The 25,557-nt window shown below is 42.0% G+C and overlaps 1 protein-coding gene and 1 pseudogene across 8 annotated transcripts in view; one reads left to right on the top strand and one right to left on the bottom strand.

Annotated features, from left to right (window-relative positions):
* RERE (arginine-glutamic acid dipeptide repeats) overlaps window positions 1–25,557 on the top strand; it is a 419,070-nt gene that overhangs the window by 270,710 nt on the left and 122,803 nt on the right. For 6 of the 8 annotated variants that reach the window (XM_061185024.1, XM_061185027.1, XM_061185028.1 and 3 more), the window contains one exon: window positions 17,779–17,827. In XM_061185024.1, coding sequence (XP_061041007.1) covers window positions 17,779–17,827 — 49 coding nt within the window. Of the gene's footprint in view, window positions 1–2,761; window positions 2,852–16,631; window positions 16,652–17,778; window positions 17,828–25,557 lie in introns of those variants that run through there. The other 2 variants (XM_061185030.1, XM_061185031.1) reach the window with 2 other exon arrangements.
* On the bottom strand, window positions 704–996 carry LOC133088972 (large ribosomal subunit protein eL37-like; annotated as a pseudogene).

A 25,557-nucleotide genomic window follows, 5' to 3' on the forward strand; every position in this document is an offset into this window, starting at 1 on the left:
ACAAGAGAGTTGGGGGGTTCCAATAAAGGTGATTTTGATACTCTCCTTGACCCTAAAGAGCTTACCATCTCTTAAGAGAGTTGAGGCACCCCAGAGAAGGGTGTGACGAGCTGAGGGGCAGCAGGAGGAGAACAAAGTTGTCTGAGGTTTCCAAGCCGCTGCTAGGAAAGAGGCGTCTCAGAGAGGATCTGGTTGGAGTTGCGGTAGAGAGGACGCGTTCTCCACGTGGGAGAGAAGAGGTCTTGGCAGTGAGCTCTGGGGTGTGCTGCCGCTGAGGGGTCCCGGGAGAAGGGCTGTCTGTCCAAGTGGTATGTAAAGGACGGCTGTGAGGAGACAGCGTCAGGAGCGACAATGAAGAGCGTGTCGCAGTAGGCCGGGGTCACAGCTGGGATCCAGTAGCACAGGGAACAGGCTGTAGGCTGTTGGTAACTTGCCCTTAGTGTCACTCGGGGCATGTTGTGGGACTGAGCTTAGAGTCCCCATTTGCTGACTTGCTATCCCAGTAACCAGTTTTATGCTGTGCTCCATGGAACAGTTACTGTGGTTTTTCAGAGTAAAGATGAATTTATTAAATTATTATTTTATGCTGAGTTCTCCAAGTAAGCTATTTACGTGTGAAAGGGCTTGGTGGTTTTGTTTTGTTTTGTTTTGTTTTGTTTTTTTTAAACCAGAACATTTATTGCGTGACTCATGGTTGAAATCCTTAAGAGGAGCTGGATGTCGCAACAGCTGCCCTCTTGGGTTTAGGTGTTGTTCCTTCACGGAATCCATGCCTGAGTCTGCGGTATACAGTTTTTAGGTGCCTCATTCGACTGGTCCCGGTGCTACTTCGTCTTTCAGCTTTAGCACTCCCGCTACACTTTCTCTTTTGCGTGGCAGGGGAGCCACATTTGCCACAGGTGGACTTCTGAAGGTGGTAGGCCTTAGAGCCACAGCGGTGGCACACGTGTGTGTCTCATTCCAACGCTTTCCAAACGATGACGCTCCCTTCGTCATCTCGCTTCTGGTGGTTTTTTTTTTTTTTTTTTTTTAAATGTACTTTTGAAGGAAACAGTTTGGTGGTCATATTCATGCTATTTGCTGCTAGGTTCTAGTTCAGTTGCTCTTGTTTTTAGAAAGTCTTTTTCTCTGGGCTGTTTCTAGTCACACACTTCTGGGGACATGTTGTCTTACGTACCAGCCGGGAAGATGATATTCCAACCTGTGGATGCTTGCTTCATGTGCTGGGTCAAAGGGGAAACTTGTTTAAGTATATTTGGCATTTCTTGTGTAAATTACATTTTTTAGCATAATGAGAGTTTTTTATTTAATCATAGTCTCAATTTAGTTTATCTGAAAGCATAAACGGGCTCCAAGAAAGTGGAATGGGTCCTGCGTTTACTTTAGGAATCTTGAGGACGCTGAGTATCCTTTTAAGCAGGTTTTAATTTCTTCTCATTCCGTTACATTTGTGGGAAACAGAATTGGCGCTGCTCTTTCCTACCCTCTCTTGTCCTTTGTAAATTTGGGGGAGTTTCATGGTCTTTCTCTTCTTTTTAAATTATAACTATACAGAATCATTTCTTGGTTTGCAAATGGAAACTCAGCCCACATACACATCCAGAGCTAGGATTTCTTATATGGCTGACAGACCAGCTTGCCTTTTGTTGGAGGTGGAGGTTGGGGGAGAGAGCATGAAATGTGTTTTGAAGGATTTTCACAGAAAGTGTCTTGGCTGGCGCTTGGGCAGTATGAATAGTTTGTAGTGCTCAGTATGACTAGGGTGGTGTGGTCTTGCTAATGTGGCTTTAGAAATTGCTTCCGATTAAATTTTTAAATGAATTTATCTTCATGGGCAGTGTTACAGAGAATTGCCTAGAGTTCTGAATCAAGAGGCCTAAACTGAGATTTTTTTTTAGGTGCTTGGGTATTTGTTGGCAGGGTGTTCTTTGGGCTCTTGATTTGAACTTTCATGCCCTTTTTATTGTTAGGAGTACATTCCTTATGCTATACACCTCTGATTGGGTTAGTATCTCTTTAGGAGATGTTTTTATTTATTATTTAAGCGATTTTAGAACTTCTTATCTAAGGGAGATTAAGCTCTTTGCATAAAATCCAGTATTCTTTAGATACTCTGCTTGCTATACCATCCACACTGTGTTTGTGGCTGCAGTGATACCCAGTACTCCATAACTTTGCCAGGATTGTTCGTGTGACCTTTTTCCAAATGTTTAAAGTTTTCAAAAAGAAATTTGCGGGGTTGCTTCCCTTAGGTAGCTACTGCTATGTTTTTAAATAGACTGCAGTGTTTCTGTTTGCTAATCTTATGTATAGTCATTCATATCTGTGTTTTTTCATTCTGTTCCTTCTTGATGATCTCTCTGTTTAAAACCATAATTTATTTATTTATTTTTTAAAAAGACAAAACAGAACTTGCTGTTGTCTTGACAGAGCAGGGCGTTTGTCTGCAGCCTCTCAGTGGCTCGGCCTGCGAGTTCCCTGGTGTTGGCCGTCTGGGATCCCCTTTCTGCGGCCCCACTTCCCTGCACACTAGCTTGGTATGCGGGGGCTTTATTTACGGAAACAGCAGGGTTGAGATTGATTGCGTTGAGAGACAGTGTATGGATGAGGGAGGGTCACAGCACATGCTCAGTCCTGTCAGTGTGAGGGGGAGTTTCTGCGTCCTGCGTGAAGGCTTAGGTCACAGCACAAGCTCAGTGCGAGCTCTGCGAGGTCTCTCAGACCGCATGTGCCTCCATTTTGAGTTGCTAGAGTAGAAAGGGCAGAGTTTGCACCGTAAGCGGAGGCGCAGGGCGCAGCTACACTCACCAGGGCCTCTGTTAGGCATGGACCATGCATTCAGCCCCTGCAGGTAGGCTGTCTTCCTCCGGCCTCACTGAAAGAGTGTGATGGTTTTGCTGCGCTCTCTCACTTCTGAGGATGTTCATGAATCATTTCATCATTCATAGTGCATGTTCCTGCGAGCCTTGAATTCAGCCCTGGCTGGCCGTGCAGGTGGTGGTGCAAAGCGTGAGATCAGAGCTGAGAACGGAACGGGGTCTACTCAGAGATGCATTAAGCAAACGCAGAGCGTCGTGGTCCCTCTGGTCCCTGTCCTCTTCCCCTTTCCCTCACCTCTTCTTCTCCGGGTGCAGTTTCAACCCGAGTCTTTCTGGGTGCCGGGTGCCGAGCCTATTTGCCTTCAGGCACCTGCAGAGCAAACCTGTAGGCTGCCGGGCTGCGTGGGGCTGGTCGGGACGCCTGGGCCCCCGAGCGGCTCTGTTTGGATGATTTAGGAAGGGTGGTAGGTGGGCAGCTATTGGTTGCTTTGAAGGTGGGTGGAACTTGTTTTGATTGAGAGCCTGTTTGCCAGAGCAAATTATAATTCTTGTGATCTTTTTCTGAAGCCTGAAATAGTGCATACGTTTTGACCTATGCAGGGAACAGTTATGGATTATGGTTGCAACAATATCACCTTAAAATGGATTTTTTAAGAAATGAAAGGTTATGTCACATCATTTTCTATTGCTTCCAAGTCCATCCTGTCTTTTGGAGCTTATGGAAAATTTCTTGGCAATTAAAAAAAAAAAATTGTTTGCCGTGACATTTGTGTTAGAAGTTGAGGTTTCAGGTTTTTTTGTTCGTTCTGTTTGTTTTAGCAAAAGGTGCCATTTGTTGTGTATGTGTATTTTGTTGTGTGACTTGCGAGTTCTGTAGGAGAGGAGGGACAGGAGGAGTTGATGCCTGAGAAGGTGGAGGCGTCTACAAGGCCAGGTTTTGTGCCCACTGCTTGATGGGACCGGACACCAGTCTTTTCTGTGAGGGGAAGTTATGCTTTTTGTGTGTCCTGTTTGCAGACTGGGCTCAGACAGATGGCTCTCACCATAGTTAACTTAGGGAGCCAATCATAATACGCAGATTTAGGACAAGTTGAGTTCTTCCCCAAGTAGATATTAAGTGAAGTTTTTGAATTATATTAATTGTCCCTTTTTGTTTCCTCTCCCCTTTTTTCTTCTGATAGAAGTTGGAAAAAATTTTGAAGTGACACTTAAGTTTTGTGTCTTTGTGAGGATGAAAGGAAGCATACAATATAGAAGAATGTGCACATGAGAAACTCTCAGAGGATAGGGAAGAAATTTACTGTACGCTGATGATAGAGGGAGAAATTCTTCATGTGAGCCCTTCGTTGTACATGAATCCGGAGCTGTGCATGATTAACTCCTGTCCGAGGAGGCCCCTGATTTTGGCGGAAAGTTTAGGAAGGCTAATGATGCATTATAGCCACCGAAAATGTTACTGAAGTGTAATCTGGCTTCTGGCAGGTTCGATTTGGGGATTGTGATTAAGGAGGTGAATTATACGGGGATAATTTAGGGTTATTGCACTTATTACCTACGATTTTTAATTCTCTTTTCCATTTCTGTGAGGGCTGTCCTCCCCTTTTGATCACATTTATTTGAACATTGCCTTTGGGAGTTTGGGGCAGATAACCACTTTTACTTTTCCCCATGCCACGTAGCATTGCTTCTGGAACTTGCCATCTTTCACTTCACTTAGAAGCACCTTTACTCTTCCTTTCTGCTCCTCTCCTGGGAGTGTGAAGCCACCCTTTCTCTAGACTGGAGGAGCTGGACACGGCAGCCCTTGCTGGGAGCCCTGCAGGACTCAAGTTACTGCCTCGTTCCAGAAGCCCACCGTTTGAGTCGGGAATACTTGTTAGGAAAACAGTTGTGGAACTGCCTTTCTGTTGTAGAATCTTTAATTCTTCTTAAACTTTTTTTACATTTGGCAAATGAGATGTGAACAGGAGGCTATACCGGTAGCTGAATCAACTCTGGCCGGGTCCTCCCGCTCGGCTGGCTGGTGGTCTGTGGAGCTCGCGTGCAGCCACCTGATTCGACGGCGAGGACTTGTAGTTGCCACCGGGATCTGTGGGGACCCTTTGTTGTTAAGAGCCGAGTTCCTATGTTTCAGATCCGCTAAAGTGAGTCACTAGAGCTATATCTTACGTGCCATGCATTTGTACTACATTTTCCCGTTTTAGGAAAATATTTTTGGAAGGTTATTCGCTGACCAGCCGCCTTCTGCTCTGGGGCCTCCAGGCTTGTCTGGTGGTGGTAGAGGTGAAGGCGCAGTGTACAGGAAGTTGTTCCCTTGTTTGGGGATGTTGTCTAGGGCCCGGGTGGCGTGGACATTGGAAAGAGGATGATTAGCTTCATTGTGGCTTCTTGTTCCCCTCCTGCTGGGCTTCAGAGTATCAGGAAATGCTGGTGAAGAGAGACAGTGTGTGTTTCCAAAAGAATGTAAAAGTAAAAGCTCCCCCAAATATTATCCTGTTATTAGCTTTTCTTGTCATTACATCAGCATCTTGAATCAGAATCTGAGGTTGATCCTTACATTTAAAGTGTGTTCCTCTGTCAACATAAATTTTGCAGAGTCTGGGAATCCGCTCATAACGTACCCCTGCTTATGACCTCTTCCTAGACTCTTGTCTGGTGTGTCAGCTTAAGAATTAATTGAAACACGCTGATACACCTACAGCCTGATATTCACCATGTCTGTGATTCTTCGGTTGTTCATTGGTCCTGATCCTTTTTCCTTCTGAATTCGTTTTTCGCTTTTTGTTTTATTTTTTGGTCATTACTGAACTAAGTCGTCCTTCCACCAGAAAGACGTTCATTCTAAAGCTGTGAAACAACTGTCTGACAAAACGAGAGAGAAAATAGAAAATACGGGGTAAAGGGAGATGTGAAATTATTTGTGCATTTGTGCATCTCCTCCCAAGCTGACAGTCATCTGTATTGAGGAGTTTCTGACAGGGTAGGTGACAGGTTGTTGAACATTTCTTTAAAGCAAATCTGAAAGAAAACGAATCTAGTCTCTTATATGTATGCTCTGTGATACTTTGGATCTAAGCTAAAACAGTTCATTTTAATTTAGTTGGGATAATTAGACCTTCTATCAGAGTTCTTTGAACTGTGCATTTATTTGTGACTATTTGATTGATTGTCTTCCTTATTGGACTTTAAGCTTCTGGAGCACAGACCATGTCCTCAGTTCCCAGGAGAGTGTCTGACCAATGGGCCTCTGGCATAAATATGTTGAATTAAATGAGTGGCATCTGTGGTAAGAGAGAAAACTAGATTTGGAGCTAGATGATATGGTTCAAATTCTACTTAATAAGTGACATTGGACAAGCTGTGACGTTGGATAAGTTCCTTCCTTTCTCTGAACCTCTGTTTTCTCATGGGTCATATGGGGGTGAATATTTCTCACAGTTGTTAGAAAGATAGGAAGCGAACGATATGAAAGTGCCTGGCACATAGTTTATCAGTGTATTACTGTTATGAATTCAAAGTCCAAGTCTACAGTCTTATGTAGGTGTAGTTATCTTAACAACATCTGTATTTTTTGGTCAACCGGTTCATCTAAGACAATCTTAGGAACTGTGTTAGGAATTACGGTCATTGAATTAGTGGCCAATATGTTTGGCCAGCATTCTTCTTACGCGTTTTGGGTGTTTATATTTTTCTTTACAGTTCTTAAAGTTTTTAAAAAAGCTTTACTTCCGTATCGTGTAACATTTGGTGTATGCAGCCTTAGATGTTGTTCTTTTCTTGCCAGTCTCTCTAATACGGTGGGACGAGTGTGTGTCTGTTAATGCTTGTGTTGCTACCACAGCTGCCGCCACCGTTGCTGCCTCCCCCCCTTCCTGCCCCCTCCCCATATTCACACCACTACAGTGAATAGGAATAAGGTGATGGCCCTTTTTTTAAAAAATTTAATTTTATTTACTTATTTATACAGCAGGTTCTTATTAGTCATCAGTTTTATACACATCAGTGTATACATGTCAATCCCAATCGCCCAGTTCATCACACCACCACCACAACCCCCGCCACTTCCCCCCTTGGTGTCCATACGTTTGTTCTCTACATCTGTGTCTCAATTTCTGCCCTGCAAACTGGTTCATCTGTACCATTTTTCTAGGTTCCACATGTATGCGTTAACATACGATATTTGTTTTTCTCTTTCTGACTTACTTCACTCTGTATGACAGTCTCTAGATCCATCCATGTCTCTACAGACGACCCAATGTCGTTCCTTCTTATGGCTGAGTAATATTCCATTGTATATATGTGCCACATCTTCTTTATCCATTCGTCTGTCGATGGGCATTTAGGTTGCTTCCACGACCTGGCTATTGTAAACAGTGCTGCAGTGAACATTGGGGTGTGTGTGTCTTTTTGAATTATGGTTTTCTCTGGGTATATGCCCAGTAGTGGGATTGCTGGGTCATATGGTAATTCTATTTTTAGTTTTTTAAGGAACCCTCCATACTGTTCTCCATAGTGGCTGTATCAATTCACATTCCCACCAACACTGCAAGAGTGTTCCCTTTTCTCCACACCCTCTCCAGCATTTATTGTTTGTAGACTTTTTGATGCTGGCCATTATGACCGGTGTGAGATGATACCTCATTATAGTTTTGATTTGCATTTCTCTAATGATTAGTGATGTTGAGCATCCTTTCATGTATTTGTTGGCAGTCTGTATATCTTCTTTGGAGAAATGTCTGTTTAGGTCTTCTGCCCATTTTTGGATTGGGTTGTTTGTTTTTTTGATATTGAGCTGCATGAGCTGCTTGTAAATTTTGGAAGTTAATCCTTTGTCAATTGCTTCGTTTGCAAATATTTTCTACCATTCTGAGGGTTGTCTTTTCATCTTGTTTGTGGTTTCCTTTGCTGTGCAAAAACTTTTAAGTTTCATTAGGTCCCACTTGTTTATTTTTGGTTTTATTTCAATTTCTCTAGGAGGTGGGTCAAAAAGGATCTTGCTGTGATTTATGTCATAGGGTGTTCTGCCTATGTTTTCCTCTAAGAGTTTTATAGTGTCTGGCCTTACATTTAGGTCTTTAATCCATTTTGAGTTTGTTTTTGTGTATGGTGTTAGGGAGTGTTCTAATTTCATTCTTTTACGTGTAGCTGTCCAGCTTTCCCAGCACCACTTATTGAAGAGACTGTCTTTTCTCCGTTGTGTATCCTTGCCTCCTTTGTCATAGATTAGTTGACCATAGGTGCTAATCATTCTATAGGTGCTAATAAACCCATAGGTGGGTTTATCTCTGGGCTTTCTATCCTGTTGTGATGGTCCTTTTTTTAAAAATAGCATTTCCCAGAGACTTCCCAGTGGGAACAAAGAGATTTAGATGTGCATCATAGACATACTTGCTTGGTTCAAAGCCCCCGTTTTTCTGGGGACACTCCATTCCTGTGTATTATAAAGTTTGATATCCATGTATGGAAAGCCAGCAACATTTTTGGTTGGGAAATTGGCTTAACCTGTGAATACTGCTGCTTTATAAACTGAGGTGGGATTTTTAAAATAAATTTGTTTCCTAAACTGTCGTGTGTGTGTGTGTGTGTGTGTGTGTGTGTGTGTGTGTGTTGGGTATGGTCCTTACAACTGTTTTCTTCTTTGCAGCAGGTGATGACAGTAAAACCCATGAGGAGCCTGAGGTGGGATGGAGTTGTGTGCCGTGGGCAGATGTTCTGCATGTTACTACATAATGGGGGTGGGGGAGGTCAGGCAAAGAAGAACTTCAGGCAGTGGAACGAGGTCATTGTAGTGCTTTGAAACTAGATCGTTTCCCATGTATTATTTAAAAAAATTTTTTTACCAGTTTTTTTCTGATGCTGCATATTATTGTATAGAGGCCATATTTACTGACTCCTATTGTCAGCCTGGAAATTTTTCTTATTCCTTAGCCAGTGCCTGAATTCTTGGTTCTGGACTCTGAATTATATTTAGGGGGACTCTACTGAAAGGAGAGAGGCTTGAGATCCTTTATAATTAACTCACTGTGACCCCTTGAAAGAGCACCTTTATCTCCTCGGCCTTGGTTTCTTCTATTAAGCTAGAAGGCTGGGATCAGATGGCCTCTAAGGAACCCTCCATCAGAGAAAATTTAGAATATTATGATTCTGGATTTTAATGAGTTCCTGTCCTGACCTTTGCATTTGTGTATGAATTTGGAACGTTAACTCTTCCAAATGTTGACTGATTATCTTTCTCTTTTACTTTGAATGAATCCTGAGTTTTGTTCCTTCTGGGCAGTTTATCAAGCCTGTTTCAGATGAATTTGCTTTGGGGGCGGGTGGGGGCGGGTAGCCTTCTGTCACAGGTGACTTGACTTTTCAATAAAGCACTTAGTTGTTATTTATGGCAAAATGGTAGATGAGTTAAAATATTAGAGTCATTTATTCATTTAAAATATCTTTAGTGAGTGCCAGGGGGCTCTGGGAAGTAGTGGTGAGCTAACATCAGACTTGGTTCCTGCCCACAGGGTGCTTTCGGTCAGGATAGCCATGGAGAGAAATAATAACACAAATTAAATATAAAATCATGCCTGTGACAAGAGGCTGAAGGAGAGGTAGGTGGTGTTTTGGGAACTCGTAACAGAGGAATTACTTCCTGTTCTCGCCCCTGCCAGTGCTTAGAGCTGATAATAGTGATGACTGCTGTGTGACAGGCACTGTGCCTTTCTTTCCGTAGATCATCTTTTATTTTTATAGCCGTCTTGCAAAGTAGCCATTATGAACTTGATTTCATAGATGGGCTCAGAGAGATTGAATTGAGTCCTCACGATCACACTTAGAGCTGACAGAACCTTGGTACTGACATTTTAATCCAGGTTCCTTTGACTCTGAAGTCTGTGCTCTCCCCCAGGCAACTGAGCATCTAGGCTCAGGTGTGTATAACAAGTTCTCGCTCCCGGCGGCGGCGGGGTGCCCAAATCATGGGACGTCCTGAAGATAGGCACAGCACAGTGATTTTACTCAGATTTAGGGAAATTTTTTTCTACCTTAAAATGAATGGGAATATGTTATGGAGTAGAATACAAAATTTACATGGATTTTTAAGAAGCTATGTCAGACTTCAAGGAAATTTCAGACTTATTGAAAAGACTGTTGTAGAAATACCTGTCTATGCTGGAGAAATATGAGAAACCCAGCCTGCCATTCTGGGCTTCCTTGTTATCAGTCTGACTTTCACTCCTGCCCACCACCCTTGTAAAAAGAAGTGATTCTGGTAAATTGCCTTTTGATTTTCCTAAAATTTGGTGTATTTCATTCTGGACCCCCAGTCTGTTATTTCTGTGGTCACTTTCTGAATGAGCTAGTAAACAGAGTTTCTAGAATCTTCTTTATGTTAATTTATGTCAGTCTTCCTGCTCAACTTGTCACCCTATGGAAAAGATAAGAATGATCTGCCGTCGAGCCTTGCGATCTGAAGGACAGGTAAAGGGAGATTGCATGTGATTTCATTCATCCATGGCAGCAGCCACAGGGGCAGGGTCTGACTCGAGAGTTACTGGTCCCAGCCTTTGGGGAATGGGCCAGAGGCCACCCTGCCATTACGTTCTGGGCGTGGATTGTGATGGGAAGTAGCCACGCCGGCTGCCTGTACAAGGCCTCTGTTCTACCAGCTTGTGTCTTCTCCCCAGGACCGCATGTCCTTGTCCCTCTTCTTTCCCTGTAGATGCAGGTTCTTGTCGTAAGCAGTCACCGTGATCACATAAAGATACTTGGGGGTCTTAAGCGAGCATTCACAGACCCGTGCCTTCCTCACACCGCCCCCTGTCTTGGGGGGAAGGAGTGGTTCTGCCGGACGGCCCCTGTCTCCAGCCGGCTCGCTCTTCTCCAGAAGCTTCCTTCTCTGGCCAGCTGCCGCCTCATCTTCTTTGCATAGATGCTGCTCCCTTTCTGATATTCACTTGCAGGCTCCCTGCTCCTTTCTGTCCATTCCCTGTTTACTTCTTAGACTAAAACGTTTCCATGGTAACGGGTTACTTTTCAAAGGGAACATCTTGTCATTTTATTTAATCCACTGCAGCTGAAGAGGACTGAAATATTAAGTTGTAGTTGCCATGGATACTGCTTTGTTACATTGGTTTCTTTTGTATTAGATTTCATATACAATGAATTTCTTTCTATTTTTTTTTAAACTCAAGGAATAAACACAGTGGCTTACCATTATTGTTGTAATTTGGCTTCTGGGACTATTTTTTCATATTCCAAGCAAAGATTTGTAGAATAATGGGGATTAAACTCAGCTGTTTTGAAATATGTATATTATTTACATTAGGGGCACAGAGAAATTCTTCCTTCTTGCTTGTGAGGATGGTGACTTTTTTTTTGTTTGTTTTTTGGTAGTATGCGTCACAGCTAAGGATGTCCCAAAAAGGATGATCCCACTCCAGAGATCCCTAGTAAATAGAGAGAAAAAAAGGAATGTGTGACTTGAGTTAATTCATTGAATCTCCTAGCTTACTAACTGTGGCATTCTTTCTTCAGCTACTTATTCAGCTGTCTACAGTGTATTTTGAGGGAATCTATTTGTTATTTATTCAACTTTTCTCATGTCTGGTTTTCTTTCTTACCCCTAGTCTATCTGTAATACATCACTCAATTAACCTCTTCTTTTGACTTTAAACAACTTGTAATTTTTTAGATTCATAGGAAGTTGCAAGATGCTACAGAGTGTTCCCATGTACCTTTCACTCACTCACCTACCCCTAGGAGGTATGGTATAGAACTCCAGTGCAACATCAGAATCCAGACTTGGGACATTAGTATAGTGTGTGAATAGCTCTGTGACATTTTATTGCATGTGTAGCTTTGCAGGTCTATTCCATCATCACAAAGATTCCACTCCCTCCCTTCTCCCCCCACCATTCCTAATACCTGGCAACCATCTTTATAATTTTGCCATTTTGACAATGTTATATAAGTTGACCTTTAACTTTGATGGGTTTTCTCTTTTAACATGATTTTCAAACTTAAAAAAAAAACCTTTTTGATTATTTTGTCTTACTTTGATGCTTGAAACGAACAAAGAAGTGAATTAAGGAAAAGGATATGGCTTCTCATAGTGGTTCTGTTTATAATTAGTTGTGTAATTTTGGTTCAGTAAAATCACTCTGCCATATGGAATGTGGCTGGGAGCTCTGAGTTTGGAGTTAACTAAACTTGAGTTTGAATCCTGGTTTTTCCAACCTGTTAGCTGTGTAATCTTGGGTAATTTCATAAACTCTCTTAGCTTCAGTTTCCTTATCTGTACAGGTAATAATAGCACCTACTTTACAGGGTCATCCTTAAGGTTAGATAAGACAGTGTATGGAGTTGGCTTCGCTGGAAATGCCTGCTACATAGTTAGTGTTCAACGTACATGTTAGCTTCTTTATTGATGTTGCAATTACTCCTGTTATTATTATCTGTTAAGTGGAGATATTGCCTCGCAGAGTTGTCATGGAATAATGAAATAATGTATAGAGAGCGCTTCATAAGTGATAACTAGTATTATTTTGCTTCTGTTTGTCATACAAGTATGTGATACCTAAATTTAAGATAATATAGGTAAAAACCCTGAGGCAAGGATAAAGGTGTGCATAGATGTGTCTTGCATTATCCTGGGATATGACTTCCATCTTTGGTTTCTTATTGCATATGTAGTATCCTTTATCTGACCTTGCTGGGATTTACACTGTCCTTGGTCTTGATTTTCCTTCTTTAATTGAAGGCTACCCTGGTTTTGCCCAGACCTGCTGTGTTAATTAGGCAATGCTATACGTCAAGCAGAAACCTTCTTAGTAACTACGAATAAGTTAGAATAAGATAGAATAAGATAGATAATAAGATAGAATAAGATCTGAATTTCTGTGAATAACACTACTAGTGCTCTGATTAATATCGAAATATGAATTAAATGAATTAATACATAGAAATGAGATAATACTGTAAGAGCACCCAGAACAGATAGAAAGTACTTAACATGTTAGCTGTTGTTACTAATTGAAGGATTAACCTGGCATTTTCTAGATTAGGGACCTTTTGAATTTGAGCCTCCAGTGTATTTTTTAGAATTTATTCCAGTGACCGTTTATTGGACAGTGACCCCCAAGTTAATCCCAGTCTCCATGACTTCAGAAAGCGGCCCCAGACTTTACTTTGTTTTCCATTAATATGGATGCAATCAGCGTCCATTCTCTTCTTGTGAAATTCTCTGTGTAACAGCATCATAGTTCTTAAGCAGGTTACGTGCGTAAATGTCTCGTTTCTTCAACACAAATATAGTGTTTCACATTGATGGGCTGGAGTGAGAAAGAAGTGTGTGTAAACGAACAGGGGAGCAAGTATTACAAAACAGGAAACAAGTCAATCGTCCTAGTTAGTTAGCCTCCAGTATTTTCTGAAGTTCATAATGTATAATAATCAGTGCTTCTCACAGCTGGTTTGTGGGCCCCATTATTAATTTTATCAGATCCCGACCCTTGAGTTCCTGTCTTTGCAGTATTCGTTATGATGAAATGGGAAGCACCATGAAAGACTTCGGGTGCGCACCATGAAAGACTTCGGGTGCGCACCATGAAAGACTTCTGGTGCACACCAAAGGACACGCATTGTTTGTTGGAGTTAGAAGCTTAACTAGCTGCTTCTTTCATGGAACACCATTTTTATTTGAGAGAATAACTGATAAACTGTGTTCACTCACTTGGGTAATCGGTGGACATTTTCTTGAAAATGAACGAACGCGGTGAGCCTGCCATTTCAAGGCAAACCAGCTGATAGTATTTTGCCAATGAAAGACTGGAGCTTTCAAGTAAATAATTAGAATTTTGAAAAACTTGTACCCACCACCCTGAGTTTGACAGCTTCTGTACATACACAGGCTTTTGTTATGAGATGTGTGGTGATATTAATGAATGTGATTCTTTTTTTTAAATTGTATAGTTAACTGTGTTAATATTTGGAAGATCTGCAAAACTTAGTGAGTGAATATTTTCCATCTAACCAATGCATGACAAAATCATGGGTGGAAGATCCATTCAAAGGCCAAGACAGACCAACAGATTTTAATGTACAAGAGTCCAAAAGATCATTGATAAGATTTTAGATTAACATTGTGCAAAAGACCTTTAAGAAACAATCACATGTTGAGTTTTGGTGTAGTATCAAAAAGCATATCCATAGTTATCAAAAAGACTATTCGCATAATCTTTCCTTTCCCAGTTATATATCTGTGTGAGGTTCAATTTTTTTTCATATACTTTAACCAAAAGAATGTACTGTAACAGATTGAGTGTAGAGAAGCAGATGTGAGAATCCAGCTGTCTTATACGAAGTCCGATCCTAAGGAGATTTGCAAAAATGTAAAACGTTACCTCTGTTTTCACTGTTTTTTGTGTAAATACAATTATTTTTCATAAGAGTATAGTTAATTATGTCATGAGCCTATTGTTATTTTAAAATAAATAAATAAATAAACATTTTGAAATCTCTCAAAAATAGTTTCCTTGAGATACTCAATAGAGTGTAAAGGTGTTAGACCAAAAAGTTTGAGATTTGCTGTGTTAAGTAAAAGGAAAAATGTAGTAGTCAGCGTATCATTATTAAGAGTGTTTTCTACAAGCTGTTGATACTGCATTTAAAGAATAATTCTTGGTGATTTTTATCAAGTTTTGCATCCTAGCAGTCTAGAAATGTTCATGTAACCAAGGAATTTCCAATTTGTCCTGAATGAGTAATAATGCCAGACAGGTACTGTATTAGATTCTGGGGGATCTAAAAAGTGAATTAAATCTCTGTTTCTGTACTCTGCAGTCCCAGAGTGGGTGGAGGTAGATGTCCAAGTTGGTCATAGCAGAGTGCCACCCGCTAACGTGAGGTGGGAACCACAGAAGGAGCACTCGGGCAGGGAAGCGGCGGGTGAGGACCCTTGAATGTAGAGTTTGGCTGCTGTCAGAAGAAGGGAGCGCTGAGATTGTTCCTTGGATTCCAGATATAGCTGGATACTGGCACTTTCCCAGGAAGAAGGCTACTTTTTCTTTTTATCTTTAGTTCATATTCTGACAGGTTTTCTGTCAGATGCATCCAGTTTTCTCTAATAGGGTGTATATTTGCTATCTACCTCTTTTTCTCTTAGACCTAAAAAATACTTCTGCCATTTATTCTATATTTGGGAGTTCCTGGATGTGGTAGGCTAATGCCATTGCCTGCTTACCTTGGATCTTAATCCTGCTCGAAACTTAACTTCATTGTATCTCTTGCTGGGAAACCCTAATATTTAAAAATTGCATATGATAAATACTTTTGTTGTAAAAATTGATTTTTAATTTTAAAAGGTTCTTTGTTTTATTTTGTACTTTTCAGTCTACTCATTAATAAGTACCCTTCATTGACATAAAAGAGAGAAACAGATTTCTAATTTTGGCTGTTAAGATACTCCAGCACGTTTTTTTGTCTCTCTTGTATAATTATTAGCAGTATTAATAATTACTAGTATCCTGTTTTTATACAAATAAGTGGCATATAAGCAGTTCTATTCAATAAGGTGTTTGGGGGGTTTATTGTGGTACAGTTTTAAGCTAAATATGATAATACTGGTTTATTAAAATATTAAAAGAAAAAAAACAAAAACGCACGCAAAAAATAAAAAATAAAAAAAATTAAAGTAAAAATGAACCAGGAATGTTTGTCCTGGAATTAGCAAGGACTTAGCAGTGTGTGTAGCAGTGACGGGGAGATGCTTCCATAACCAACCACTTGAAGACCTTCTAGAAGAGCCTGAAAGTTGAGCTGTGGGCGCACGTTGCTGGACAGGCTGTGGTTGAAGCTTTCTGAGATGATGCATTTTGGCCAGACCTCCTTGTAGGCAGGCAAGCATTTGGGGAGTGTTTAGAAATGAAGGAGAGAGCTAGGCTTGGCAGCTATGTTTTGCTCATAGCTGGTTACGAAACAGAAAGGGATGAGCTGGAAGGGAAATAGTGGGTAACACTGACTGCTTGTTTTTTTTAAAGAAGTGCTCAGATTAAAATAGCCTCCTGGCCTGTGTGACTCCTCTGCATACCTCCTAAAACAGCTTCTCCTAATCCCTGCATAAACTCACGGGAATGTCAGCTCTGCGTTTCACCACCCATTTCCCTACGCGCGAGACCAGGGTGGCTTGTGAGTTAAAGGTAGCTCCTCACGGGAGCTTTTCTCCCACCACAGCCCCTCTCTTTCAGTTGCCCGCCTTAGTGGGGTTCTCGTCCCACTGGGGAAGCCCTCTCTTGCCTGCTGTTGTGCTCCTCATGTCCTTCAGGGGTCTCTCTGGAACTTAACCTCTGCATGGACTGTCTCCTCTTGAAGCCCGCCTAATTTTGATCACTTCCCTTAGCATTTTTACTCTGTTTCTCTTGAAATGTATTGGGCTTATGAGTGGAGCGATTGGACCTGTTCTGGTGTTTGGGACATGGCTGCTACCTCCCCAGGTAGATGGACCGTAAGCTCCTTAAGGCTTAGACCATTTTCTTTTTGTTAGTCTTCTCTCTTCCTTTGTCATATCTGCTGCCCACTTTGCCAAAATAAGACTCTTCACGAGAAAAATTGTCAGGTTAAAAGAAGAAAGTGCTGGACCTGAAGGAAATAATAGTTTTCCAGAATTCATTTTAACAGCTCCAAAGCTAATGGTGGGGGGTATCAGATCCATGGGAGAAAAATAAGAGTCTGTGCTTCCTCTTTGGTCTTTGCTGCCTTATTATGCGCTTCAGCTCAGTCCAGGTCGACAGATAATCATTGAGCAGCTCTCACCATGGAAAAGCCTACTCTTCAGCGCTGGTGAAAATTCACAGGTGACTGTACAGCACAGTAAGGCCTTGTCACTGGGCACGGAAAGCGTTTTCCTAAGAGGGTCAACAGATGGTCGTGATGGTCATCGAGGGTAACAGGGAGCTCTGGGCACTGAGCTCTGGGAGGCCGAGGTCTGCGTTTCTTTGTGCACCACTGTGTACCCACTGCATGCCCTGTGCAAGGCCCGGGATGCAAAGACCTTTGATGAATGTTTCCTGAAGGAGTGAAAGGGAGAAGATACCCCACACTTTTGGGGGTGTGTGAGGTGACATGGGGAGGAAATCAAGAAAGGTTTCAGTGAAATGGTGGTTTTTAGAAGGACCCTGGATGGTTTGGATTTGGAGCGAGGGAGAGTGAGCATAGCAAGTGCAGTAAGAATGACACAGAAATGAGATGGGTCTTTCACCTCCTAGGCCTGCTGGGCTCATGCCCCCGCACGCTTTACATCTGTGCTCAATTTCACTTTATTAATAAGGTCTTTTCTGACTATCCTGTATAAAGAACTGTAAAAGTTCATCATTTACCACCCCTTTAATTCCTTGACCCTTTCATCATCTGACCTATTATTTGGTTCTTTTTTTTTTTTTACCCATATTAGAATAAAAGTTCCAGTAAGGCAGGAATATTGGTTTGTTTTTTTTTTTTTTTTTCATTGCTTTATCCCCAACACCTAGGGCAGTTCCTGGCTTGCAGTTGGTACTTAATAAATATTTGTTGAATGAATGAATGAGTGAATGCATGACCCAGTGTGTGTGCTAGGAATCATAAGCTATCTTGTCTATATTTTAATAAGGTTTATCTTAGGGCACCCTGAAATATTTTGAAAAGAAGAAACATGTATTGGGATTGTACTGTAGGAATGTTCGTCTCTCTGCAGGGTGAAAGAACGATGGTATAGATACTCAAGACAGGAAGTTACAGTAGAGGGGTTTTTAGAAGAAACGGTTTTAGAGATGCGTGTGGGGTTAGGGGAGCGCACATATACAGGGCGGCATTAGAAACGGTGGGGAAGCGAATTCTTCCTGAGCTATCCCTCACTTACTTCAAGTGAGTTGTTTTCCTTGAAGAATGTGTGCATGTTTATGTCAAAACTGTATTATGCTAACCTGATCTGCTCTTTCCATGACAGGAGGCTGAACAGTACCCAGGGAGAAATTCGTGTTGGTCCTAGCCATCAGGTAAAGCAAATTTTAGTAGCTTCTTTCACAGGTTTTTGTTTCTTATTATTCAGCTGGCCCTTTATTCTGTTGAGCAGCAGCTTAGAACTGTTGTTATGCTGTTTGGAATTTTATATGAATGCAGAGATTTATTTTTTTAAGATCACCACATACATTTAAAAATTGTGGTAAAATACATGTAATATAAAATTAACCATTCTGACCATTTTTAAGTGAATAGTTCAGTGCCCTTAAGTACATTCATATTGTTGTGCAACCATCACTAGCATCCACCTGCAGAACCTTTTCATCTTCCCAGTCTGAAACACCATGTCCATTAAACAGTAACTCCTCATTCTCCCCTCCCCTCGTTCCCTGGCAGCCTCCCTTCTACTTTCTGTATCCATGAATTTGACAACTCAGTGGAATGACCCAGTATTTGCCCTTTTGTGTCTGGCTTATTTTCTTAGCATAATGTCTTCAAGGTGCTCCCATATTGTAGCACGTATCAGAATTTAATTTCCTTTTAAGGCTGAATTATTCATTGTATGTATGTCTGTTCATCTCTCGAACATTTGGTCACTGCCTACTTTCATTTTAACTTTTTTAAAACCCCATATCCTTCAGAAAAGTCAAAATGTTTAAGATGTTTGTCAGTTGGAAGCTTGTTGTGTCATGACTTGTGCCCTTCCATGTTTTACTCAGTTTACTAAGACTCTGCTGTTGTATTTGTCATCTCTCTCTCTTTTTTTTGTTTGATCTCTGTATCAGGATGCTTTGACAGGCAGGGCCAGAAAACTCTGGCTGAACATGGCTGTTTATTCTCACTTACCATCACATCTTCGTCAGACAGGACCAAGGCTCTGCTCTGCTTCTCTCTGGTTCTCTTGGTTTGGTGCTCAGCTGTCTCCATGGGCTGCCTTCTTCCTTAGGCCAGGAGCTAAATTTCACTGATTCTGAGATGCACTTCTTTCCTTCACATTTTTTTATCTCTGATGTCGGGCTTCATTGTATATCCTATGGTGTGATTATAATTTAATTGGCAGCATTTCTTCTTTCTAAATGCACATAAAATAATAGTGGTTCTTACAGTGAATGAAAATACAGCAGATGTTGAGAGGAGGAAAGGGATCATCCCTCTTTTCCCCAGGAAGGAAAAGAGGGATGGAAGGAAAGAAGGAAAATTTTCCCAGAAGGTCTCCATTAGTCCCCACGTCTCATTGCCATGGATGGGGTCACGTGTCCATATCTAGACTTGAGGAAAATGGCTTTATTAGCATGACTGGCTTGGACTGTCATTTGAGTTGAAATGGATGTTGGAATTGAGCCACTATAGCCATCACATACTAGAGACGTGAGACACGGGTGACTCCTTATAAGGGTATAGAAATTTTTCTGTCTAAATGTTGAGCATTTCTTATATATCATTCATATTTTTTAAAATTTATTTGTTTTATTTTTGGCTGCGCTGGGTCTTCGTTGCTGCACACGAGTCTTCTCTCTAGTTGCGGCGAGCGGGGGCTCCTCTTCGTTGCCGTGCGCAGGCTTCTCATTGCGGTGGCTTCTCTTGTTGCGGAGCACGGGCTCTAGGCATGTGGGCTTCAGTAGTTGTGGCTCGTGGGCTCTAGAGCGCAGGCTCAGTAGTTGTGGCACACGGGTTTAGTTGCTCCATGGCGTGTGGGGTCTTCCCGGACCAGGGCTCGAACCCGTGTCCCCTGTATTGCAGGCAGATTCTTAACCGCTGTGCTACCAGGGAAGCCCATCATTCATATTTTTAAGAACCCGTTTTAACTCTGTAATGAAAAAGAAATTAAGAAATGAAGGGATATTAAAACCACACAGAAACCATCAGGGGCATCTAAGTTCTAGGAGACACTTCTTGTCCCAGGACTAGGGTTACAACTGAGACGGGCAGAAGGAAGCTGCACGAGGACTCCCCTTAACACCTGCCTGTTCAAGTGCACCCCTTTCTTGGTGTGGCCTATTAGGTGGGTCTGGCTACCACAACTCCACTGTATTTTCTGTGCCTTCAGGCCTAGGAGTTACATTTTGATCAGGAATCCAGGTCTTCCCCAGTGCCACCTGGTTATACCCCCCCCTCTCTGCTTTCTCTTGCTGCTGTGTTTTCCCACCCATGTTTTCTTCCTCCGTGTTTGTAGTGTCTTGAGCTCTTTTTTTTTTTTTTTTTTTAACACCTTTGACTTTTTAATTTATTTATTTTATTTTTTATTTTTTGGCTGTGTTGGGTCTTCGTTTCTGTGTGAGGGCTTTCTCTAGTTGTGGCAAGCGGGGGCCACTCTTCATCGCGGTGCGCGGGCCTCTCACTATCGCGGCCTCTCTTGTTGCGGAGCACAGGCTCCAGACGCGCAGGCTCAGTAGCCGTGGCTCATGGGCCTAGTTGCTCTGCGGCATGTGGGATCTTCCCAGACCAGGGCTTGAACCCGTGTCCCCTGCATTGGCAGGCGGATTCTCAACCACTGCGCCACCAGGGATGCCCTGTCTTGAGCTCTTTGTACTAGAGTTTTATTTTAGACTTTTTTCCCCCTACCATAACAGAAACAGCGGTTCTTAAGTAAAAGAAGCTTAAATTCTTGGAAAGGAACAGATTTCCTATGCTTGGATTTTTGTGTACTTTCATTTAAAATCAGATATTTAATTTATGTCATATTTTACATATATTTATTATGCTTTATTTTCAAAAAGCAGTGTTTTCGAGTACCAAATATAACAGTACTTTTTGTGAACTGGCAACATTTGCTTTCTTAAAAATGTTTTATTAGATAAAAATATTAACATATGTAAAAGTAGAGAAAGAATAAGACAGTGAAAAATTCCCTTATCCTCATTACGCAGTTTTCACACAGACCAGGTTGTGGTCCAGCTTGTTTCATTTGCTCTCCCCCACACCTCTCCCACCATTATGCTGAAACGAATCACAGATGTATCATTTTACCTGTGAATATTCTAAAGATAGGTGCTCTTTCAAAAAACACAATCACAGTATATCACACCTAATGAAAATTAGCAATTTCTTAATATTCAGGTGTCTACTATATCCAGATTTCCCTAAGTGTCTGTCTCCCTCCCTCCCTCCCTCCGTCCCCCCGACCCAGGATTAAATCTAGAGATTTAATCACATTCTAGTTCGGTACCCTGCCCCTGGCAAGAATACTTTTGGTGGTGCTATATAGTCTATCAGGCACATGTGTGTCTCTTAATGATGGTTTGCAGCCATTGCTTGTTACTTAGATTCACTGTCTAATTGGACCTGTTACTTAGATCTACCCTTTAAAATGCTGATACTCTAATCCTATCATTCCTTCTTTTATTAGCTGATCAACTGTCCCCTTGTCAACTTTTGTTTCCCTGAACACATAGGAAAGGCAGGATAAATGCTTGAATCTTTCCCTCTTTTAACCGGTTGGTTCCCCAACATCTTCCAGTAGTCATCAGTGGATTTAAAATTACTTATCTGGGCTTCTTTGGTGGCATGGTGGTTAAGAATCCGCCTGCCAGTGCAAGGGACACGGGTTCGAGCCCTGGTCCGGGAAGATCCCACATGCCGCGGAGCAAGTAAGCCAGTGCGCCACAGCTGCTGAGCCTGCGCTCTAGAGCCCAGGAGCCACAACTACTGAGCCTGTGTGCCACAACTACTGAAGCCCGTGTGCCTAGAGCCCATGCTCCACAACAAGAGAAGCAATGAGAAGCCTGCACACCGCAACGAAGAGTAGCCCCCGCTCGCCGCAACTAGAGAAAAGCCTGCACGCAGCAACAAAGACCCAATGCAGCCATAAATAAATAAATAAATTTATTAAAGAAAAAAATTAAAGACTCCCTTTAAAAAAAATTACTTATCTGCTAACCAATTGCTGTTACTCTTACTGATGATTAAATTATCCATTCGTGGGCTAGTAGGCGCCTTTTCCTGCTGTCTTGTGTCCTTTTAACTCGACCCCTGTGATCTTTGGTAGAGTATTTTATCTAGCATGACATGATTTTAATGTCTCATTATGTACGTTCCCTGCCCTAGGTCTAGAACTAAACTTTTCTAATGAGTCCTCATTGTTTTAGAGGAAAGTGACATTTTTTGAGTGGCTGCTGCCCAGGCATTATTACTGGGTTAGTTACTGTTTCCAGGCCTTTTCAGGGAACAGATTAGGAGATATGCTTTTTCCCCCCTTTTCCTTTTTTAACGATAAAACGTATCGTGGTTTCTTTCTGATGCTTCTAATTCAAATTCAGAACAGGCCTTATATTTAATCCTATAGATGAAATTTTCTTTCATCCATATCTGTATCTTTTCCCCATGTCTCAAAACCAATTTTTAAATGACACCAAAATAATTATTCATTTGCTTCAATCCCATAATACATATATAGCGGCTCAGAATAACAGTACTTGCACTGCTACAAACAATATGATTATTGGAAACAGCTTTATAGATTTTTTTTTTTTTTTTGGCCTTAGAATATATCCCACTAAGTCTATATAGGCAAATTAGTATGTTTTAAAGTTACCTGAAATGATTCCTAGAGAGGAACAAACACAAAACATAGCTAGGTGGATTTATTTGATTTTGCTTTAGAGTTTTTAAGGGATTGTTGTTCTTTAAACTTAATTTTGTTTTTATAATTATGTAAAATAAAAGGCTCCAAATCAAACATGCAAATGAAGTATGTTCAAAAAGTTCACCTTCTTTCCCTGTCCCCTCCACGTGTTCCCTCCCCCCGATGGATAATTGTTTAGTGTTTTTAATTGAAGGTTTCGATCTATCATTCTTATTTTTATTTGCCCAGCCCCCTGTTCTTAGATAAGTGGTAGCATAATAAAAACACTTTCACCACCTTTCTTTTACCTTCTGACAATATCTCCTGGTGTTCCCTCCATAGCAATAGGTAGAGCTCTTTCTCATTTTCTTCTGCCACTTCCTGGGACCCCACTGCGTGGGTGGAGCAGTTTATTCTTCCAGCCCCCATTGTTGGGCGTTTGCACTGTTTCCAGTCATTTGCTGTTACAAGTAATAATGCGATGAATAGCTTATGCATAAAGATTTTTATTTTGCCAACTTATCTTTGGGATATTATATTATCCCCAGAAGGGCGATGGCTGGCTTAGAGGGCACATGTAATTCTTAGGATATTACAGAGTTCCCCTCCATAGAGATTGTACCATTTTGCTTTCTTGTACTAGCGACTTATATGAGTGCAAACATGCAGCCTTGTGTATTGTCACACTTTGGCATTTATGTCAATCTGATAGATCGGAAATGGTATCTCACTGTCATTAATTGGCATGTCTCTTATCAGCAAAGTCGACCATCTTTTCCTATGAGTAAGAGCCACTCGCATTTCCTTTTCTGTAAACTAAGTGTATTCCTAGTCCATTTTTTCTCTAGGGGATTGGTCCTTCCCCACAGCAATAGTATTTTTTTTAAAAAATAAATTTATTTATTTATTTATTTATTTATGGCTGGCTGGCTGGCTGGCTGTGTTGGGTCTTTGTTGCTGTGCACGGGCTTTCTCTAGTTGTGGCGAGCGGGGGCTACTCTTCGTTGCAGTGCTCAGGCTTTTCATTGCGGTGGCTTCTCGTTGTGGAGCATGGGCTCTAGGCGCATGGGCGCAGTAGTTGTGGAGCACAGGCTCAGTAGTTGTGGCTCGCAGGCTCTAGAGCGCACGCAGGCTCAGTAGTTGTGGTGCACGGGCTTAGTTGCTCCGTGGCATGTGGGATCTTCCCCGACCAGGGCTCGAATCCGTGTCCCCTGCATTGGCAGGCGGATTCTTAACCACTGCACCACCAGGGAAGCCCCAGCAATAGTATTTTTTAATTAACTTAACAAGCAACTATTGGAGAGCTGCTACACCAGCTACTGAACTTGGTGCAGGGGAAACAGCTCAGTACAAATGTCAAAGACCTTTTTATATGAATAGTTATTGTGTTTTTTTTTTTTAATTTTATTTATTTATTTATGGCTGTGTTGGGTCTTCGTTTCTGTGTGAGGGCTTTCTCTAGTTGTGGCAAGCGGGGGCCACTCTTCATCGCGGTGTGCGGGCCTCTCACTATGGCGGCCTCTCTTGTTGCGGAGCACAGGCTCCAGACGCGCAGGCTCAGTAATTGTGGCTCACGGGCCCAGCTGCTCCGTGGCATGTGGGATCTTCCCAGACCAGGGCTCGAACCCGTGTCCCCTGCATTGGCAGGCAGATTCTCAACCACTGCGCCACCAGGGAAGCACCAGCTATTGTGTTTTAATTTTATTCCCATGCCATCACTGTATATTAAGCGAACTAATTGTGGCCCCCACTTAAATGTTAAACATGTCAATAATGAATTAGGGAAGAGCATCGTTGTTTGGGGGAGGTCAGCACTTGATACACAGCGAGAGGCCTCAGAGATAGCCTGTGAAGCAGAAATTGCAGACCCGTAGCCTGCCAGCCGCATGGCTTACTAATACTGTGTTTTGCCACACAATTTTTTTTAAAACTTGAATAACCAACATTTAAAACCATGAGCTTTCACATTGAAGTCAAGATTTCTGGACTTTGGAAACAAACTGGAGGATGTACAAACAGAGGTTCTCATTCCTGCACAGCAGCATTCCCCAGATGGGGAGGCTCTCTCTTCATTTCACCCTGATGCCCTTCACTGCTTGGTACCTCATGCCTGCATGCCCAGGTCGGGAGCCGCTGTCACATGTGGCTTTGAGCACTTGAAATGTGGCTAGTCCGAATTGGGATGTAGTGTTCTGTTTACTGTGGACAGTAGAACATTTAAAGTGGAACATGAGGCCCTCGTTTTATTTCCATTGGCTGTGCACTCTGCCTGCTTCATTCATTTACAGTTTTTGCCTAGGTTCTATGGACACTGGAGCTTTTAATTTAAAATATTAGACTAATGTGACCTTGTTCGTAATTTGAGAAAATAAGAACATGTGTGTTTTGCAGATGGTTGACTTTTCTTAGGCCTCTGAGTAGGCCCATTTACACTTGCTCTGCCCCAGCAGTGGAGGATGAGAAAATGCTGGAGGTGTTTGAATCTCTAGCAGAATTAACTTAGAATCTTGGTTGTTGAGCACTGTTGTTCAAATCTTTCAAAAAAATTGTTAATTGAGGTGTACTTTATGTACAGTGACCTGTTGATATCTTGTGTATACTCTTCAGTCTGCTGTGACAATTCATATCAAGGCACAGAACATGTGTCATCCCAGAAAGTTCCTTCCTGCCCTTCTCAAGAAGTCCTCTCCTCCTGAAACCACTGCTCATCTAATTTCCGTCACCATCATTTTAGTTCAGCTATGGTTTTTTAAATAAATACATTAATTAATTAATAAATTAATTAATTTATGGCTGTGTTGGGTCTTCCTTGCTGTGCACGGGCTTTCTCTAATTGTGGGGACTACACGAGCGGGGGCTACCCTTCGTAGCAGTGCGCAGGCTTCTCATTGCAGTGGCTTCTCTTGTTGCAGAGCCCGGGCTCTAGGGCACGCGGGCTTCAGTAGTTGTGGCACATGGGCTTAGTTGCTCCGCGGCATGTGGGATCTTCCCGGACCAGGGCTCGAACTCGTGTCCCCTGCATTGGCAGGCAGATTCTTAACCACTGCACCACCAGGGAAGTTCCTTCAGCTGTGTTTTTAATGTTACCGTGATGGCTCTTTTGGATGTTCACCCTGACTCATCGATACTGACTCTCTGGAAAGCAGCGTTAGTTTAGTAGGGTAGTTCAGTTCTTTTTTTAGCACCTGTCCTTAGGTGAGGTTC

Source organism: Eubalaena glacialis, chromosome 3 (genome assembly GCF_028564815.1).
Source record: "Eubalaena glacialis isolate mEubGla1 chromosome 3, mEubGla1.1.hap2.+ XY, whole genome shotgun sequence".
Lineage (NCBI taxonomy): Eukaryota > Metazoa > Chordata > Mammalia > Artiodactyla > Balaenidae > Eubalaena > Eubalaena glacialis.